General features: G+C 42.4%; 1 protein-coding gene across 1 annotated transcript; it reads left to right on the top strand.

Annotated features, from left to right (window-relative positions):
• Positions 1 to 8,333: 8,333 nt before the first annotated feature.
• On the top strand, positions 8,334 to 16,977 carry Eif2b5 (eukaryotic translation initiation factor 2B subunit epsilon). The gene is made up of 16 exons (XM_047564976.1): positions 8,334 to 8,553; positions 9,647 to 9,771; positions 10,878 to 11,063; positions 11,156 to 11,333; positions 11,423 to 11,503; positions 11,769 to 11,846; positions 12,125 to 12,437; positions 13,321 to 13,466; positions 13,694 to 13,835; positions 13,942 to 14,043; positions 14,221 to 14,328; positions 14,509 to 14,599; positions 14,891 to 15,014; positions 15,756 to 15,881; positions 16,235 to 16,345; positions 16,501 to 16,977. Exons 1-16 carry the CDS (start codon positions 8,356 to 8,358, stop codon positions 16,558 to 16,560), a joined length of 2,169 nt encoding a protein of 722 aa, XP_047420932.1. The 5' UTR covers positions 8,334 to 8,355; the 3' UTR covers positions 16,561 to 16,977.
• Positions 16,978 to 21,136: the final 4,159 nt, after the last annotated feature.

The raw sequence follows: 21,136 nt of genomic DNA on the forward strand, positions 1-21,136 counted from the left end.
TTTTAAGACTTCCTGCGATGGTAGAAATATTCTAGATCTGCATTGTCCAAAAAAAGTGGCAACTATTTAGCCACATGTGCCTATTGAGAATTTGAAATGTGGCAAATGTGATTGCATTGCTAAATTTTTAATTTCATATAACTTAAGTGTAACTAGCTATGTGGATTTGAAGCTACCACACAGGAAGTTCACTAGGCTCACTTCACTTCAGAAGTTCCACTAGGCTCAGTAAGCACTTGCCTAGCATGAACAGCACTGTAAAACAACAAATATTTTTAAGACACTATATCATTATCTTCTGGCTTCCCTTGTTACTCTAGCATAGTCAATTTTTTATTCCCTTTTAGGCAACATATATTTTCTTTCTGGCTATTTTTAGTCTTTTTCTTTTGTCTTTGGTGTTTTGCAGTCAGCACCAGTGTTGCTAACCTTAGGGTCACCAGACTTAGGGTCTCCTTCCTGTCCAGGCATTGGAGAAATCAGGCTATTTCTCCTTGTTAACTCTTGGGGAGGGAGTTCCCACAGCAGAATTCTTGGCACCTAGTGACCCATCTGTATGGTGACCAATCATTTCAGTGTGCTAGGGACTAAGGGGTTTCCCTTAAACTAGGACACAGGATTTTCTGTGCTGAAACTATACAGTCCTGGGCAAACAGGGACAATTGATCACCTATCCACTTCTCTTCCTTCATACCACAGCCTTTCCCTCCTGGATCACACTTGTTCCTTGGGGGAGGCTTAATACAAAGCAGGCAAGGCCGAGCATAGTGGTGGGCATTCCTGTAATCCCAGTAGCTTGGGAGCCTGAGGCAAGAGGACTGCAAATTCACAGCCAGTTTAGGGACTTAGCAACTTAGGGAGGCTCTAAGCAACTGAGCAAGACCCTGTCTCTAAATAAAATATAAAAAGCACTGGGGATGTTGCTCAGTGGTGAGTGCTCCTGGGTTCAATCCCTCAGTAAAGAGCAGTCCAGGCACAGCTTCACACTGCTTGCAATCCCTGCTCCCTCTGGACTTGAGACCCTGATGCTTAGGCTGAGCTACTGGGTCATCCTTTTTTCTCTGGGCAATGAGGTCTCAGGAGCCCTGTTGTCATTTTACAGTCCAGTCCCATCCAAGAAGCTCAACCTCTCTTTAGATCTGTACATGTCTGGATCTCAGGGTAGCCATAAAAAATTATTTTCCACAGGGCCTCTAGCCTCCATGTACATCATGGATACGGCTGGTTCCCACTTGAAAGTCCAGAAATGCTCCAGATTAAAATGTACCTCGGGCTGGGATTGTGGCTCAGTGGTAGAGTGTTCGCCTAGCATGCGTGAGGTCCTGGGTTCAATCCTCAGCACCACATAAAAATAAAAATAAAGATATTGTGTCCACCTATAACTAAAAAATACATTTAAAAAAAATTTTTTTTAAAGTACCTCAATTGTCTATGACAACCTCTAGGGGACAGTGTTGCCTAATGTCAAAGCCCCTGTCCAGCATTTCACCCATCCCCAAAGTAGTGTATTATGTGTTAATGACTTTATTCTCCTTTCTTTTTCCTTAAGTTGTTAAGTTCCTTTTGAAAAACCCCCTCCTGTTTCAACCGATCTATGGGGAAAACTTAAAGGTTAATTTTTTCCCTCAAGCCTCAGCATAGAAAACAAAGGATTGTTATACCTCTGGAGCCTAGTGTATTTTTGGAGGTGGTTGCAAGAACAGGAAGAACTCAGAATTTTATTTTTTTGTCATTTTATAGAAAGCTAGGAAATAGGTGGGCGTGGTGGCACACAACTGTAATCCCAGCAGCTGGGGAGGCTGAGGCAGGAGCGTCACAAGTTCAAGGCCAGCCTTAGTAACTTAGTGAGGCCCTGAACAATTTAGTGAGACCTATCTCAAAATTAAAAATAAAAAAAGGGTGCTGGCAATATAGCCCATCATGTAGAGTGACTGACTCGCATGCTTGAGGCCTGGGTTCGAGTCCCCAGCACTTTGGGATTGTGGTAATAACAAAAACAAAAAAAGGGCTGGGGATGTGACTCAGTGGTTAAGCACCCCTGGGTTCAATTTCTGGTACAAAAGAAGGAAGGAGGGAAGAAAGGAAGAAAGAAAAAGGAATGAAGGAAGGAAGAAAGGAGGGAGGGAGACATAGGAAAAAAAATTCAACTACTTCATAGCATCTTGACTTTCAGTACTATTCTAGACCCAAAAAGAATCTAGGAGGAGGGGAAAAAAAGTCACTTTCTGTATATGTATCAATGTGTGTGGGGGGGTGCGGACATAACCTACCACTATTTTGATATTTATAGGTAGAGTCTGTGGAGAAAAAAACTTACTTAGAAGAAAACATAGAGGAAAAGCTTCATGATGTTGGATTTGGCAATGCTTTCTTAGATATGACAATAAAAGCACAGGCAACAAAGGAAAAAATAGATCAGTTAGCCTTCCATTGAAACAAAGAATGTTTGTAAATCTATCAACAGAATGAAAAAAGACAACCCACAGATTTGCAATCACATATTTGATAAGGGATTAATGTCCAGAAGGCACAAAGAGCTCCTACAACTCAACTGAACAACCCAATTAAAAAATTATCAAAGGATTGGAACATATATTCCTCCAAAGAAGATATATGAATAAGTATTCAAAAAGATGCTCCACATCATTTGTCATTAGGTAAATACAAATCAACACCACAATGAGACCACCTCACATCCGCTAAGATGGCTATTATATCTTTTTAAAAAGAAAAGAACAAGTGTTGGTAAGGATCTGGAGAAATGGGAATCCTTGTGCATTGCTGATGGGAATATGAAAACAGTGCAGGTGCTGTAAAATAAAAAAGGTGATGGCAATTTCTTAAAATATTAAACATGGGCTGGGTGCAGTGGCATATGCCTGTAATCCTAGCAGCTCAGAAGGCTGAGGCAGGAGGATTGCAAGTTCAAAGTCAGTCTCAGCAATTTAGTGAGGTCCTTAGCAACTTAGCAAGACACTGTCTCAAAATAAAATATTAAAAGGGGGTTGGGGAGATAGCTCAGTTGGTAGAGTGCTTGCATTGTAAGCACAAGGCCCTGGGTTCGATCCCCAGCACCCCCCCCCCAAAAAAAATATATATATATATTAAAAGGGCTAGGGATGTGGCTCAGGGGTTAAACGCCCCTGGTTTCAATCACTGGCAATTCCACTTATTTGGGGCACATACCAAAGTAAGTAAAAGAAGGAATTTAAACAGATATTTGTACACCCCTGGTTTTAATAGCAAAAAGTAGAAGTGACCCAAGTGTCCATTGATAGACAAATGGAGTATGATTCAGCCTTTAAAAGGAAGGAACTTATGAAACATGCTTCAACATAGATTAACCTTGAAGACATGATGCTAAGTGAAATAAACCAGTCACAAAAGAACAAAATTGTATGATTCCACTTACATGAGGTACCTAGAGTAGTTCATAGAAAGTAGAATGGTGGTTGCTAAGAGCTGGGGAAAGTAGGGAATAGGTGTGTAGTGTTTAATGGCTACAGAGTTTCAATTTTGCAAGATAAAGAGTCCCATGAACAGATGGCAGTGATGGATATGAATGTAATCAACACTACTGCACTGTACACTTAAAATGGTTAAGTGGTAACTTTCACGTTACATGTTCTTTAACCATTTATTTTTAAAAAAAGAGTCTGAGCTTTTAGAGAGCTCAAAGTTACTTCTGTTTGCCTGAACTTGATCAGACTCAATTATTGACTAGCAACAACCAGTCATTCATTCCCCAGATATTTATTAAGCATCTGCCATACACTTCAAAACAACTGGGATACAGTTGTATCGATATAATTTTTTAAAAAAGCCCTGATTGTAATAGAGCTTACACTCTAGACTGATTGAAATTCAAGATTCATTTTGAAATCTAAATGCAGATACAGATGGTCCCCACCTGTAATGGCTTGACTTATAGATTTTTTTAGTTGCTTACTGTCTAATTTATGATGGTACAAAAGTTAGACACATTCAGTAGAACCCATACTTTGTGTTTTGATCTTATCCCAGGGTAGTGATATGCAGTACCATATTTTCTTTCTGGTAATACTTGGTAGTGGTAGGAAGCTGCAGTTCCCAGTCAGCCACTGGCATACAAAAGTAAAGAATAGATACTCTACATTGTACTGTGGTGTCAGGATTTTTGAATATTGTTTTGGGTTTTCACATCGCATCATGTCTACAAAATGTCTATCTATGTGAGTATATGAGATATTTAACACCTTACTATTAAAGATGCTTTGTGTTAGACAATTTTGCCCAACTATAGGTTAATATAAGTGCTCTGAGCACATGTAAGGTAGAACAGGCTAAACTATGATGGCTAGGAAGTTAGGGGTACTAAGTATATATCCAACTTACAGTGTTGTTAATTTATGATGAGTCTATCAGGACATAACACCATCATCAATCAAGGAACATCAGTAAATGAATTTACAAAAAGAACCAGAATGCATAGTTGAACCCAAAAATACAAATAAATCCTTTAACATATGAAAATTGTTTCTTTTCATCTCACTCAGAGTAAGAGAATTGCACTTTTAAATTACACTTTTCCCCCTATTAATTGGCACAAAGTCCAAATTGTTGACAAAGTACTCTAGTGGTGAGGCTATGGGAAAGAGGCAGGCACGTGCACTGCTGAGCCTGGCGTGTTCATGCTAATCAATGTGGAGAGCAATAAAGCCATATCTCCAATGGGCTCCATCAGTGCCACAGGAGGTTTCCCAGTCAGTCCCCAGTTCTGGGAATTGTATCCGATTTGTACTACAAGAGTGAATTCTAAGAAACAGATGTAAATTAGTAAAGATATATATAGGGCGATGCTTGTTAAATTATTTGTAATCACCAAAACTTCAAAACTCCAAACACTTAACAATTAAGAAATAGTTGAATAAATAATGGTCTATTCATAGCATGGAAAATTATAGAATCACTGAAAATAGCTAAGCTTCTCTACTTCCACCATACATTAAATAAATACCAAGTTGCAGGCAAAATATGTCATCCTATTAACTAATAGATCACATTAACCATGTACCCAATGCTGCTTTCTAGGACTTTTCATACAATATCTCATTTAATTTTTGCAACTTCCTTATGAGGAAAGTACTATCCTTATTCCATTTCAAAGATGAAAACCAAGAATAGGGAGGTTTAGTAACCTGTCCAAGGTTAACCAGATAGGAAATGATTAGGGCCTAGAATAGAACCCAGGAAGGCTGGCTTTGAAGTACCAGCATAGAATCATGGCATACTATCTCTAAATATAACTCTAAGTTTGGATAGGTGTGAGTATACATATTTGTTTGAATGTGTGTATGAGCATGTATCTCTAGATCTAGATATAAAAACTTAGGAGGAAAATGAAAAAATACCTACCAAGTTATTAATACAGATGTTCCTCAACCTACAATGGGGTTACATCCTGATAAACCCATCATAAACTAATAACTAGTAAGAAAGAAACACACTTAATATACCTAATGTTGGGAACATCCTAGATTACCCTAGTTTACCTTAAGCATGCTCCTTTAGTCTACAGTTGGATAAAATCATCTGACACAAAGCCTATTTTACAATGAAGTATTGAAAAATCTCATGTAATTTGTTTTTATGCATCTAAAAAACACTGACGACACTGCACTGTAGACTGTCAGTTGTTTACCTTTGTGATGTAGTGACTGACTGCCAGTAGCAGAGAATAAAACACCACACATTGAAAACCTGGGAAGATATCAAAATTCTAAATTCAAAGTATAGGTTCTGCTGAATGCACATCACTTGTGCACCATCCTAGATTCAAAACTCACAAACCAAAGCCAGGCTCCTGGTGAGGTGATCTGCACCTATAATCCCAGAAGCTCAGGAGACTGAGGTAGGAGGATTGCAAGTTCAAGTCCAGCCTCAGCAATTTAGTAAGTCCCTTAGCAACTTAAAAGACCTTGTCTCAAAATTTAAAATAACATTAATTTTTGGGCTGGGGAGATAGCTCAGCTGGTAGAGTGCTTGCCTCACAAGCACAAGGCCCTGGGTTCGATCCCCAGCACCGCAAAAAAAAAAAAATAATAATAATAATATTATTATTATTAATTTTTAAAAATGAAAGGAATTGTGGCTCAGAGGTAAATTGCCCCTGGTCTTATTCCCCAGTACCCCCCCAAAAAAATCATAAGTTGAACCATGGGAAACTGGGCCCCTCTGGTATAGCTATAACTCCTGGGGTTGGGTAGGGTGAAAGAAGGGAAGGGATTTTTACTTCTTTCTGTAATTTGTGTATGATTATGTATGTGTGGTTTTCCATACCTTTCAAGTAAGTTTTGAAACAAAAAATTAATGACAGGTTGAGGGTGAGTCTCCTCCAGACTCATCTATTAAAATGGAATTCATCTAGCTGATTTGTAAGACCTGAATTATTTACCGCTCCCACTCATGTCTTATTAGGGGACTTGACACTTTCCAAAGTAGTGGAAGCCATTTAAAACATCCACCACTGGATCTGCTTTCCATCCCCCTCAACACCCACCCACACCTCTGTGTCAGTGTATTCCTACAAGCACTCAAATCACTAATCCTATTTAATTTTTCTCTCTTATGCTGCCTGTGAATTTGTAGGGCAGTCAAACAGTTCTCTACAATGTACATTCATTTAATTGAAAACTTTTACTGAATTGCCATCTGCTTTTCTTTCTCCAGGATAAATTTTCCAAAATCAGAGGTTTGCTAATTAACTGAGCAAGGGAAGGAATGACAGACTCCCGGGTCCCACAGGAGGGCACCTGAACACTGAGAGTCAAGTCAGAATGGCCACGTGTAAATAAATCTCAGTCAAGAACTCCAAACCCCAAGTGCAAAGAGGAGGTGGGAGGGAGTAACTTGCACAGAAACCTAGCAGAAGCCTGCGGGCTGTGGATTTCTGTCGGTGTCCATGCAGAAAAGGCAGGCAGTGTCTTACTGGAAAGTTATTTGCTGTGAAATGACACCTAGGCTGCCTGACCTTGCCTCCCTGCTTCCCCCAATAGCGGCTTGGTTTACTTGCTACAGCCACCTCTTCTTTCCCTAAGACGGGTAGCTCTCTTTCAGCACGGGTCCTGGGAAGCTTGCTGCTTCAACCTGCTTGTGTTCTTGCATCCACCCCGGTCTCCGTCTCTGCTCTGCTTCAGTCAGAGAGTAGTCTGATAGGTTGAATGAACGAAGGAAGGTAGTCATTGTTATCCCCACATAAATTGTCAAAAAGATCCTGGAACTATGAAGTCAGCGAATTGGATTCCAGGACGAGTTCTTCCGCTTACTAGCCAGATGTACTTCCTTCGTCTAAGGGTTCGACAAATGTCTGTTGCCCTGGATTGGACATCCAGCGCTGCAAAAAAAAGAGAGTTTTTGTTTTTTCCCAGGGATTGAATCCAGGGGAGCTTAACCACTGGGCGATATCCCCACAGTCCCTTTTTATTTTTTAAATTTTGAGACAGGGTCTCCCCTCGCTTAATTGCTGAGACTGACTTTGAACTTGGGATCCTCCTGCTTCAGCCTCTGGGGCGTCCGAAGAAAGAATGTTGAACGAAATAATAAGACGTCTTGTAGAGACATTATATTAATTGTAAATGAGCCAATACTTGTACCAAACCTGCTCCACGATCAGGATTTGTTAGAATCACCACCGTCCCTCCTACAGTAGAAAGATCATGAGTTCCCTGGGGAAAGTCGGACTCGGTTCCAGTTGCCAAGGTCCCATTAGGCAACTAGAAAGAACGCATACACACACACACACACACACACACACACACACACGTGATTGAACCCCGAGCGCCTTACTACTAAGCTGCATCCCCAACCAGTCCTTTTTAATTTTTATTTTGAGACAGGTTCTTGCCAAATTGCAGACGCTGACCTCGAACTTGCGATCCTCCTGCCTCAGTCCCTGGAATTACAGGCGTGCGCGGCGAGGACTGCAATTTTTAACAGGCTCGGGGCAGGGAAACTGCTGGACGATTACAAATTCCACATGGGTCTGGCTCCTTGGTGGCGACCGCAGTGCCATCACACTGCAAGAATCTCAGCTTGTACACGCGCAAATAAAGACCTATGATACTTGCAGACAGTCTGACGACTAAGAGATCGCACCCCGCAGCGTCCCCACAGACCCAGATAGCTGCTCTGGACGTCACGCCTCCCAGTTCAGACCTCCCACCAAAGGGTGCACACGGAAGACGCATGCGCACTCCTCCCTCGGCGTCTCCTCCCACCCTTCTTTAGTCCTTCGCGTTTCCAGTGCTGGATCCTTTTTGTCCCCTACCGCGTGCGGTGTCGCCTTCCCTGCGGAAGTGTTGGTTGTGAGGGAAGAACATGGCGGCCGCGGTGGTTGCGGCTCCTGGTGCTCCGGCCAGTCGAGCTAACAAGCGCGGCGGCGGCGGGCCAGGAGGCGGTGGCAGCGGCGGGGTGGCCAGAGCGGCAGAGGAGGAACCGCCGCCGCCCCTACAAGCGGTTTTGGTGGCCGATAGCTTCAACCGCCGCTTCTTCCCTATCTCCAAAGACCAACCTCGGGTGAGCGCCGGCACGTGAGCAGCCAGCCGGCTGGGAGGTGATGGGGCTGGAACTAGTTAACCTTTCGACTGGCTATTGAAGCATGCCCTGGAAGGTCTTGTGTTTCCCCCCACCCCCCAGTTTTCCTAAAAATTGGGTTGATCTGGTTAAGAGAAGGCAGATGTCTAATACCCAGTGACTGCCCCACCAAGTGAGTGACTGGCAGATGTAGGGCACTCAGGATGGTCCTCCCCAGGTTTGGGAAAAAGGAAGAAGAATAAATGTAGAAACAGCATTTGAGGGAAACCTTCACACAGAGATGCAATGGCCTAAGAGAAGGATGCTTTGCCTTTTAACCTTCCTTTGCCTCCAAAAGGAAGATAGTGTGCCTAAAAAAGCCGGCAGGATCTCGGTCTAGTGTACTTTTTACTTTCCAGGTTTTAATGACAACCTTCATCTGTCAAGAGGACAGAATGAGGGTTGGGGAGATAGCTCAGTTGGTAGAGTGCTTGCCTCGCAAGCACAAGGCCCTGGGTTCAATCCCCAGCACCGCAAAATTAAAAAAAAAAAAAAAGAATGATTTTTAGTGGTTAGTTGTTATAAGCTCCTGAATTTTCTAGACAATGAGAAATTAGATTGAGCTTGTCCTGGGATCAGTTCGGTTTAAGAAGGAACTGCACTGACTTTTGGGGAAAATCTTCCCTAACTACCCCCCAAAAAACAAATGGCTGTTCATTGTGATAAGTGATGGGGTGGCTAGCCGGTGACTCTTAGGACTCAAGAAAGCTTTATAGGAAAGAAGGCCTTAGCAGTGGTTAGAGTTCTGGTATTGTGATCAATTTCCAGTATTATCCTTTGTCAGAAGACCCAGCAGCTCTCTGTCTGATAATAGGCAAATAGATTCCATGCTTACTATGTCCAAATTGCAACACCTCAAATTTTGAAGCTTAAAGCATGCTGTGAACATCAAAGGTAGGCTTTGAATTAGAAAGATAAGGCAAAACTACAGTGTTTGGAAACACTGATAAAGGAGTGAAAATTGTTGTCATGGGCTACCTAAAGGGCCCATACCAATTCAAAAAACCTCAAATATTTTTCATATCCTGCCCTGCAGGTCCTCTTGCCCCTGGCCAATGTGGCATTAATTGACTACACTCTGGAATTCCTGACTGCCACAGGTGTACAGGAAACCTTTGTCTTTTGCTGCTGGAAGGCTGCTCAAATCAAAGAACATTTACTGTAAGGCCCTGTAACTTTGCTTTCTATGTTTCATCATTTTTATCCACTTTTTTCAGGATGGATATAACTCAAGGGGGATGGAAAGGGTTAAAAAAAGTTTGTCTATTTAGATCCTATCGTAAGGTCTAAGGGTGTTTTCTTATGAGGTGAGCAGCTAAACCTCTGTATCTGTCCATTTTGAGGTTCCTGTGACAAAGATAACAGTAACACTTGGGCCAAGGAGTTCCTGTAGTTCTAACTACTCAGGAGGCTGAGACAGGAGGATTGCTTAAGCCCAGGAGTTCAAGGCCCTCCTGAGAAACACAGTGAGACCCCATCTCAAAAAAAGAAAAAAATTTTAAAAAAATTAAAAAAGAGTGATGCTTAGGCTTGGATTTTTCTGAATCTCACTTATAAAGTTTGGTCCCAGTAGCTTATTTAATAGCTCCAATACATAAATTATTAAAATAACATCTTTTTTTTTTTTCCCCCCCCACTGATTGTCCAAATATCATCTATACTGATCCTCAAAGACAAGAATGAGCTGTCCTTCATCTTTGTATCCCTACTGCCTAGCTTAGTGCCGGGCACATTGTAAGCCCTTAATATGTTTATTGAGCTAGGTGTGATGCACCCACCTGTAATCCTGCCTACTTGAAATCTTGGAAAAGAGTGACTCTCAGAATTTATGGAAGCTTGGAAAATAAAGATTAGGATATTAGCATGGTCACCATCAGACAGTTCTTAAATTTTGTATGGACTTCAAAGGAGTAAAGGTAACATGACAAGTATGTTTGAAAGAACAGTCTTTCAAAGTACCCACAAAACTAGGGTACTTTTATACCCTAGTTTCAATAGGATTTTAAGTTCAAATCCATGTTGGAGGACAGGGTTCAAGGTATAGAGAGGAAATAACCATGTTTCTCTAACCCATAAAACAAAACTGGTGACACAGGATGCTGAAAGCTTTAATTACAATACATTAATCTCTTTGAAGTTGTGGACGCTGGCAGAAACCCAAAAGAGCCATAGAGAAGGAGGGTGAATATTTCATTAAGGAAGGGGTAGGGAAGGTCCCTGTGATGTTTATGTTTGATTTACTCATTCCCATTACCCCCTTCCTGTAGGAAATCCAAGTGGTGCCGCCCTACATCCCTCAATGTGGTTCGAATAATTACATCAGAGCTATATCGATCACTGGGAGATGTCCTGCGTGATGTTGATGCCAAGGCCTTGGTGCGCTCTGACTTCCTTCTTGTGTATGGAGATGTCATCTCAAATATCAATATTACCAGAGCCCTAGAGGAACATAGGTCAGGATGGGAAAGTGGCAGGGGCGAGGGTTATGGGGTAACAGAGCCCTAGGATTGCTCTTTTGCAGCTCTCTCCCTCCTATCCTTTATAGGTTGAGGCGGAAACTAGAAAAAAATGTATCTGTGATGACAATGATCTTCAAGGAATCCTCCCCCAGCCACCCAACTCGTTGCCATGAGGACAATGTGGTGGTGGCTATGGATAGTGCCACAAACCGAATTCTGCATTTCCAGAAGACCCAGGGCCTCCGGCGTTTTTCATTTCCTCTGGTGTGTGGGTATCTGGGGTCCCCGAGATGGGAAAGTGACTGACTTCAGTAGGAGAAACAGATTAAAGTTTATATAACTTCTCCCCTTAGAGCCTGTTCCAGGGCAGTGGAGATGGAGTAGAGATTCGATATGATTTACTGGATTGTCATATCAGCATCTGCTCTCCTCAGGTGAGCTGTCAGGGCCAGAGTTACACATCTGAAGAGTAGAACTATGAGGGTCTTTTGTCTCCTCAGAAGGGCAGGGTATATTTTTTTCCCCCTTTTTCTTATCTGTTGTAAAGCAGAAGGGTGATGTAATCTTGACCCCAGTGTATTGAGAGCCTCTTAGGAGCTCTTTGATACATGTCCAAAATGGGTTTCTCAGGTCTCTGGTGGCTTGTCTTTGCTTCCAGAGAATAGCACCTAACCTTAGCCCACCCTGTTTCCTCCACAGGTGGCTCAACTCTTCACAGACAATTTTGACTACCAAACTCGAGATGATTTTGTGCGAGGCCTGTTAGTGAATGAAGAGGTGAGAACAGTCTTTCAAAGCCTCTTTAGGAGGGTAGGAGAGAGTTTGGATTTTATTGCATTTTGGTAACTTTTGGTCCTCTCTTGTGTTTTATTGAGGCTTAGGAGCAAGGAAAATAGCTGGGAGGCTGGGAAAACAGACCACAAAGAAAACTCTCAGGCCATTTGGCTCTTACAGAGAGTCAGGGGGACTGAGGGGACTTAGGAAGGTGTTACACTTGGGGATGTTCTTCCTGTCTTGCTTGCTTGGCTGACCTCACCTTCCTTCTCCTCATTTAGATCCTAGGGAACCAGATCCACATGCACGTAACAACTAGAGAATATGGTGCTCGGGTCTCTAACCTACACATGTACTCAGCTGTCTGTGCTGATGTCATCCGGCGATGGGTCTACCCTCTTACTCCAGAAGCCAACTTCACTGATAGCACCACACACAGCTGCACTCATTCCCGACACAACATCTACCGAGGGCCTGAGGTCAGCCTGGGCCATGGCAGCATCCTGGAGGAAAATGTGCTTCTGGGCTCTGGCACTGTCATTGGCAGCAATTGCTCTATCACCAACAGTGTCATTGGCCCCAACTGCCACATTGGTGAGCACAGGTGGGGAATCAAACCAACCATCCTAGAAACGGGAACCTAGGGACCTTGTGTTTTCAGAAGCAAGGATAGTCCTTGGGAACAAAGAACTAGAGTGGCTACCTTAAGAAAAAGGATTTGACAACTGATACCTTAAAGTGTAGCCTGTGAGCCTATTATTGGATGACTCTTCACATTCCAGGGCACCCTATAGTCACATTCAGGACCAGTGGATAATTAACATGCAATAATAATCTCTGTTTAGTGTATTACTGTTTATATATCTGAGCTTATTCAATCCTCACAAAAACCTTGAGGTAGGTATTATTTACCGTAATTTACAAACAAGCTCTAAGAGGTTGTCTCACCCAAGGTCATAGCTAATAAGAGGCAGCACTATGACTTGAATTCTGGGGATTCTGGTTTTAAATCCAGTGTTCTTTTTACTGCCCCCATAATTAACTGGCTAGCCTCTTGGTAACTCATTGTGGCTGTAGGAAAGTGATGCTTCTAACAATACTGCCCCTTTAAAAGAACAAAGTAAGATTCAAATTCTAAAATGTATAAGAGGCAGACTAATTTGATTGTGTTTGTAGAGATGGATGTGATTCTAATAAGTGTCTTGAGTTTGTTCCCAGAAATCCTATAGGTTTTCCAGTTCTTAGGCCCTGTATATAGTCTTTAATGGTTGTGCACTTGTTAGAGAATGGTCAGGTGTGCAAAGTTCTATTCTCAGGGTTGAGCCTAGAGAGTGACTAGATATTTCTGTTGCATTTGTATGAGATATTAGAACTATGTGGGAACTGGGCTAGTGTCAGTAAGCCTTATCCTCCATGAAAGGCTGTGGCCTAGAGGTGGAGCCCTGAGTAACCAGGAGCCCTTCCCATCCTGAGCCAGGTGATAACGTGGTGCTGGACCAGGCCTACCTGTGGCAGGGTGTTCGAGTAGCTGATGGAGCACAGATACACCAATCTCTGCTCTGTGACAATGCTGAGGTCAAGGAACAAGTTATACTGAAGCCACGTTGTGTCCTTACTTCCCAGGTGAGACCTGCTCCATACTGTACACAAGCCCTGAATTGAGTGGTTGTAACACCAAACCAAAGAGACCTAGTTTCTACCAATAATTCAACCTGAATTGAGAGTCCAAATCCATGGGTTTCATTTACCTTCCACTTGGCTTAGTTTAAAAAATAAAATAAAAACTAAAAGGTCACTCTTACCTCAACACTCTGAAGATGTGTGCTACATACTCCTTTCTTCTCCCCTAGGTGGTAGTGGGCCCAGATATAACACTACCGGAGGGCTCGGTGATCTCTTTGCACCCTCCAGATGCAGAAGAAGATGAGGATGATGGCCAGTTCAGTGATGATTCTGGAGCCAACCAAGAAAAGGAGAAAGTGAAGCTGAAAGGTATGGGGCATGTAGGCATTTCTCTGCCCTGTAGAAAAGTCACTGTTTCCTTCTGGAAAGGTGATGCTTCTGCTGGGCCTTCTCTAAAGATCAATACCTTTTCCAGGTTACAATCCAGCAGAAGTAGGAGTTGCAGGCCAGGGCTACCTCTGGAAAGCTGCAGATGTGAACATGGAGGAAGAGGAGGAACTGAGGCAGAATCTGTGGGGTAAACAAGGCCTTACACCTGCCTTCCTCCTTCTAAGTCAATATTTTGAAGGATAATTACTACTTCAGAGCCAGATTACTTGTTCATTCCTCTCTTCATGCTGATAGGGGAGATATATTGCTCTCTTACAATGACTTTTCTTGTTTTTCTTTTTTCTCACCCTTTCTGGGTTCTAAGGACTCAAGATCAACATGGAAGAAGAGAGTGAAACTGAAAGTGAACGAAGTATGGATTCTGAGGAGCTGGACAGTCGGGCAGGCTCCCCTCAGTTGGATGACATCAAAGGTGAGTGACCAGGGACACAGAGGCCTGGACAAAGGGGAAAATCCTTCAGTTTATTCTTTGCCTGCATCAGCTAGCTTAAGGCTCATGTTCCTCCCAGGAACACTTTGTATAAAATCAAGACTAGGAGACTTGAAGCAAAGTATCTGGACTGGTGTCGGCCTATGAACTTTTTCTTTTTAGTATTCCAGAATGAAGTCTTGGGAACGTTACAGCGAGGCAAAGAAGAGAACATTTCTTGTGACAATCTAGTCCTGGAGATCAACTCTCTCAAGTAAGAGGAGCCCCTCCCTGTTCTTTTCTACACTGGGAAATTCAAGGCAGGTAGAGCTTCTCTCCCAAGTGTTTCTTTCCCATATAGGAACCTATTCCCTCAGTGTCCCAAATAGAGAAGGATGGTAGTATTTGGAGCAAGGAAAGCATTAAGTTTTAGCTTCAGTATAGACCTTCCCTTCCAAAACCCTCTCCTTCCGTGTTCTTCTGACATCCTGTCCTTTAGTGTGCTGTCCTACAGCATGCTGAAAGGGCCAGTGAAGGCCCTGTTGTCACACCAGTCTCCCAACAGATATGCCTACAACATAAGCCTGAAGGAGGTGATGGAGGTGTTAAGCCACGTGGTCCTGGAGCTCCCCCTGCAGCAAATGGATTCCCCACTTGACCCAAACCGATACTGTGTCCTGCTGCTTCCTGTGAGCAAAGATTGGGGCTGGGTATGGGGATTGGGTGGAGGTACTCATCCTTATTGTGCTTGACTTTAAAGGAAGTCAGGAGTAGATGGTCTTATGGGGTACATGCTACTTCTGGCTTCTTTTTCCTTGCCTTTGGAAGGTGGTTGGGTTCTACAGCAGCCTTGACTGTCCAAAGTAATCAGGTTGGGTTCAGTTGGCCTTTGAGACTCCAGGATGCAGATCATACTAGGTCCCAAAGGGATACTTAGAAATAGACCTAGAAGCCAGCATAATGGTGCATGTCTGAAGTCCCAGGTACTTAAGCTGAGGGAGGAGGATCACTTGAGCCCAGGAGTTTGAGACAAGCCTGGGCAACATAGCAACATAGCAAGACCCCATCTCGGAAAATGAATGAATAAAAACCAATAACCAAAAAAAAAAAAAAAGAAGAAGAAGAATAGACCTGAATTTTCAGATTATGAAAATTATTTAACCAGAATAAATCAACCTGTAGGCTGGGAATAACCTGAGGCAGCCTTTAGTATCTGACCTCCTTTCACCTTCCTTGGGAAATCTATTCTTTTCCCTAACTCTGACTGCCAACAACTCCCAAGTCCCTCTGACATGCATCCACAGGACCTCTATCATCTCCCTTTTGCCTTCTTGTATCAAAAAACCCATGTATCAATATTGATTGTCATTGCTACTGAGGTATAGGTGCATTCTCAGAAATATATTGTAGTTCCCTATTTTCTTTCATAGCTGCTCAAGGCTTGGAGTCCTGTTTTTAGGAACTACATAAAGCGCGCAGCTGACCATTTGGAAGTGTTGGCAGCCATCGAGGACTTCTTCCTGGAGCATGAAACTCTTGGTACTTCAGTGGCCAAGGTGAATACCACCTAGAGCCCCATGCTTCTGTATCTGCATTGAAAGAGGCCTAGGTGACCAGCATGGACAGCACCATCTGTCCCTAGTATCTTGCTTATTGCTACATCAGTACAGCTTAAAGACAGGCTAATTCTAGTAAGGCAGCCATTGGGGGATTAGCCTGGGAATGTGCAGAGCATTGTCCAGCAATAGTTCCAGAAGTTATGCCTGCCCAGCATCAGAGTGGACAGTTCACTCTTGTCTGAAGTGTGTAGAATGTAGAGCTGCTAAGGTTATGCCTCTCCCTCTGTTATCCATTTTATCTTACTGGACTCTGCAAAGCCCCTGAGATCCCTTTTGCTGGCCTTCTGCAGGTACTGATGGCTTTCTACCAGCTGGAGATCCTGGCTGAGGAAACAATCCTGACCTGGTTCAGCAAAAGGGACATAACTGACAAGGGCCGGCAGTTGCGCAAGAATCAGCAGGTGAGTCAGGCTTCCCTCTTCTGGCCAAGGTGGTGGTTCCCAGGTCTTTGGCTTTAGTGTCCAGGGACTCTGCCTGTTAGAGTTGTTTTATCCACCAAGGGCAGTGAGAAGGCACATGGCAGTCCCCTAGTAGCTCTTTCTTCTGCTCCTTGCAGCTGCAGAGGTTTATCCAGTGGCTAAAAGAGGCAGAAGAGGAGTCATCTGAAGATGACTGAAGTCACATTGCCAGCTCCTGTGGTGTGATGGATTGCCTTCCTGACTCCTGGATCAGGACAAGTGAGGAGCTGCCTCAGAAGGATGAGTGGCCAACCTCCAGGCTGAGACTTAAAGGAGCAGAGGCTGAACTGCAGTGTTCTTCCCACCGCCAGCAACCATGTGCCTCCCATTCCGATTGGGAAGTTGGGATGAGGGAAGTTGGGCTGAAACAGACTTTGCCTAGGGAGGATCAAGGCAGGCCCTGCAGTTGGAGGAAGGCCAGAGGAACGGCTTTGTGCTCTGGCTTTCCCTCAGGGAACAGCAGAGAGCAGCTGGTCCTTTCTGCTGCTTGTATTTGTTAATATTAAAAGAGAGAGAGGTGTATTTGTTTTCTCTCCAGCTCCGACCAATCAGCCATTAAAGTTTACATGACCAGAGTGCTGAAACTCTTACAGCCTTTCCCTAACACCTAGGGGAACAGAGAAGAGGGGTGTTGTGGCCACTAGATGGTACTGTGTCTTACTAATTAACTACTCCTGTGACTCATGGGTAGTAGAGGACTAAACTTTTCCGGCTTCTGTAGACCAGTCTGTGGTTCTACAGTGGTGTGCTGAGCTGATTTCCTTAGCTAGTTCTGGTCCATATTAAGCCAGGCATATGTGAAGTCCATTACCTCTTGCCAATCCCTCTCACAAGCCTTTTCCGTTTGACCCAGTACTAGTTTTATCAGAGAAGCTGGACCAGTCTTTGTCTTAAAGAAAATCTCTCAGGGTCTCATGACTCTTACAGGTAAAGTTAAGAACTTGAACCTCATAATCCAGAGTTCTTTCTGCTTCAGTATCTTGTCTCAGTGACAGGGAAACTGCCTCCAGAAGCAAATAAAACTGAAACCCAGTAATGAGCATCCTAAGAATGCAGGAAGATCCTTTGAAATGTGCTTTCCCTTATTACTGAGAGACTTTAAAGTGTGATAGGCATTTACTAAATATTCTTTGTGTATTATTTCATTTAACCTTGATGTCAGTGAAGTAGGTCTTGTCCCCGTTTTCAGATGGGGTGCCCATAACTCAGAAAGATCCCATTACTTTTCATTAATGGAGCCAGGATTTTATATTGAACACTAGAGCTGGAATTTTGCTATATTTTCTTAACCTTAGTAGTGAGACGTGCCCTCTGTGTCCTTTATGGAGTGTTCCTTGTTTGTTTTGTGGTGCTAGGGTTGAACCTAGGGACTCATGCATGGTAGGCAAGCACTCGCCAGTCCTTTTTATTTTATTTTGAGACAGGGCATTACTAAGTTATCCAGGCTGACTTTGCACTTGTGATCCTGCTGCCAGTCTCCCGAATGGCTAGGATTACAGGTGTGAGCCACCATGTCCAGTTCCTTTGTGACCTCTTTGTTGCCTTCATATGGAGTGAGTTAGTAAATTCCTGTATTGATACTTATTGTGGCAAATGTCACTGGTAACAAGGGACCCCTTGGCATGGAAGTCATAGTCAAAATAGGTGCTTTTCTTCATTTCAGTGAAGTGGAAAGGAATAAGCTGAGGAAGAGGATACTGAATTCTCCTTGGGATAAAGACATTTCCAAAGAGGAAAAAATAGGTTATCCAAGGGTTTACTTCATTTTTTCTTACTCAATAAATATGTTTCAATCTTATCAGGTTCAGGATCTAGTACCTAGAGAGCATATGAAGGTTATGACCTGGATCTAATAAGTCAGTTAAATACAGGTAACCATAAGGTATCTCTGATCTGTACCAAATTGATGGTGGAAATCAGAAGTGACTTATAAATCTTTTTGGGAAAGAGAGATGCCTTCTAATTGGGGTATTTAGGGGAGATTACCAAATTGTGATGCTGAGATTGGCCTAACAAATAGAAAAGGTTAGAAGGACACATTCAAAGCAAAGGATTTCCAGTTAAATATGGAAAACACATGACCTCTTTTGCTTCCTCAAAAAATCTCATTCAAATGCTAGTAAAGGAATTCTTTTTCCAGGCACAATGACACATGCCTATAATCCCAGCTGCTCAGGAGGCTGAAACAGGAGGATCACAAATTCAAGGCCAGCTTAGGCAAACTTAGTGAGGCTATCTAAAACACTGTAAAGAGCTGGGGATGTAACTCAGTGGTAAAAGTTTCTGGGTTCAACTGCAATACCGAAGAAAAGAAAATTCTTTTAAAAAGATATTTGAGCCAGGCACAGTGGTGCACACCTGTAATCCCAGCCTCTAATCCAGAGGCTGAGGCAGGAGGATTTCAAGTTCAAAGCCAGCCTCAGCAATTTAGCAAGGCACTAAGCAACTCAGTGAGACCCTGTCTCTAAATAAAATATAAAAAAGGGCTGGGGATGTGGCTCTGTTGTTAAGTGCCCCTGAGTTCAGTCCCCAGTACCCCTTCCGTCCCCCAAAAAACAAGGTACTTGATTCAATGATATGAAAAACAGAAGGTAACAATGAAATTGAAAAACATTTTGTAAAGTCAAAGAGTGAAAGGCAATTTAGCAGAACACAATGGGTTTGATTCTACCTGCTAGAAGTTATTAAGAAGCAAGCCAGTGTATCCTTCACACCCTCAGAGGAAAGTAAGGATCGGGGTTGAGAGTTGGAGGTGTGAAGGGAGATTACACAAAGATCAGTATAAGAAAAATTTAACCCTATCCCCACTTCATTGGATTCAACCAGGCGATTACCTTTGCTTCTCTGCAAGAAATGGGATATTCAGCTTCTGGAGAAATGGTGGGAAGGAAATCAGAGAAATACCTAAGAAGATCATGAATTTCCAGGTGAACAGGGCCCCTGAGTGCCCAGTATAATGAATGAAGAGTCCTGTGAAATTTCAAGACATAGGGGAGAACTATTAGAGCCTCTGATCTCAGTAATAGGCAAAGTGGGGATGGGGTGAGTTATTAGGTAAATCATGAAGAGGAAAAAACTATCCATACTGACTTTTTTGTTGTTTCCTTAACAGAAAAAATCCCTCCCCCCACTTTATCAAAACCCTACATTGAAACCCATCAGTTAATAGGTCATGTATGTAGAGCTTCCAGTCAGGTTTTTGTTATCTCACTCTTAAATGTGACTAGAAGCCAGGGTCCATCAAATATTTAAAGAAGCTTCCCGAATGAAAGAGACCAAAAAAAGCAAATAGAAAGCTGAAACCAAGAAAACAATGGCAAAATTGGATACTTTTGAAACTTCAGAGAGGGAAAAGTTACAATTACACAATTACAAAAACTCAAGGAAGATACTGTATCTACAAAGGAAGTACTGTAAAAAGGAAGAACTGGAGAATATGAGTTCTTAGAACGTAAAAATAAATTATTGAGAATGGGAGGACTAGAGAACCAAATTGGAGGGAAATATTTCATTGTATTTCCATCCTTAGGTATGTTTAGATTTCAAATTGTGAATATTTTACTTATCCAATAAAAACATTTAAGAACATAATAATATATTGGGTAAGTAAAATCCAATATATTAGATGATTAATGTTTGGAAGGGCTGTAAATAATGTTAAGAAAATTTTGCAAAAAGATGGAATCATTTAAAAATGAAATGGTAATAAAGAAGAAAAGGTTAAGAAAATGATCAATCTAGGTCCAACATCTAACAGGCAATACAGAAAGAATAGGAAAATGATAGTGACAATGTTATATATTCAAGAAATTATTGTTGAATTTCTAGATAGAGTCCACCAAGTACCTAACAGTGAATGAGAAAAGATCTTTACCACATTAGGCACAGTGATGACCTGCAGTCCCAGCTATTCAGGAGGCTGAATCATGAGTAACACTTGAGCCGAGGAATTCAAGGCCCACATGGACAAGCTATCAAGACCCCAAGTCAAAACAAAATCTTCACCAAAGCATATCACAATGCAATTTCAGAACCCCAGGGATAAAGGAACTTCCTAAAGGTTTCGAGAGACGATAAAATGAATTAAAAGGCCTGAGGAAAAGAGCAGTACTGAAACTAAAAGACAATGCGAATACAATAGGTCAAAATAGAGTTGCCTTCAAAATTCTGAAGGAAGATTTTCATCTTAATCATTTTAGATATGTAAGTTCTCAAAGAAGTTTTCTAGGGGCTGGGGTTGTGACTCAGTGGTAGAGAACTTGTCTAGCATGTGTGAGGCCCTGGGTTTGATTCTCAGCACCACATATAAATAAACGAATAAAATAAAGGTCAATCAATACCTCAAAAAGAAAAAAAAATTTTTTTCTATTCCCCATGCTTCCTTTCAAAGGAAGCTTTATTGAAATGAAGGAGTAAAGCATCCAGGAAACAGGAGCCCAACACGAGAGGTAAAGAGAATTGTGAGAGTGCAAATTCCAGGTTTGGCAGCTGTGTACAGGTGGAGACAGCCAATAGTACAGGCCAGAGCAAAGGAAAGAAATGCTTGGGGGTGCAGGGATGGAACTGATGAAGCCTAATAGTGTGACTGAGCAAACAAAATGTGTATTGAGAAACAGATTATGTGGGAAAAATTAGTGATAGTTACAATATATAAAAAGCAAAGTCATTTAGGGGAAAAAAAAGCAAATGAAAAGGCAAAGCAATGATTAATACCAGGAAAGACAAAAAGTCAAA

Source organism: Sciurus carolinensis, chromosome 9 (assembly GCF_902686445.1).
Source record: "Sciurus carolinensis chromosome 9, mSciCar1.2, whole genome shotgun sequence".
In the NCBI taxonomy this organism is placed as follows: Eukaryota; Metazoa; Chordata; class Mammalia; order Rodentia; family Sciuridae; genus Sciurus; species Sciurus carolinensis.

What these genes read in the sequence shown, in the direction of transcription:
- Eif2b5 (XM_047564976.1), top strand. Translation starts at nt 8,356, where the DNA reads ATGGCGGCCGCGGTGGTTGCGGCTCCTGGTGCTCCGGCCAGTCGAGCT. An exon ending in CAAATCAAAGAACATTTACT is followed by an intron (nt 9,772 to 10,877) that starts GTAAGGCCCTGT and finishes CCCTTCCTGTAG; the next exon opens with GAAATCCAAGTGGTGCCGCC. An exon ending in GGCGTTTTTCATTTCCTCTG is followed by an intron (nt 11,334 to 11,422) that starts GTGTGTGGGTAT and finishes TTCTCCCCTTAG; the next exon opens with AGCCTGTTCCAGGGCAGTGG.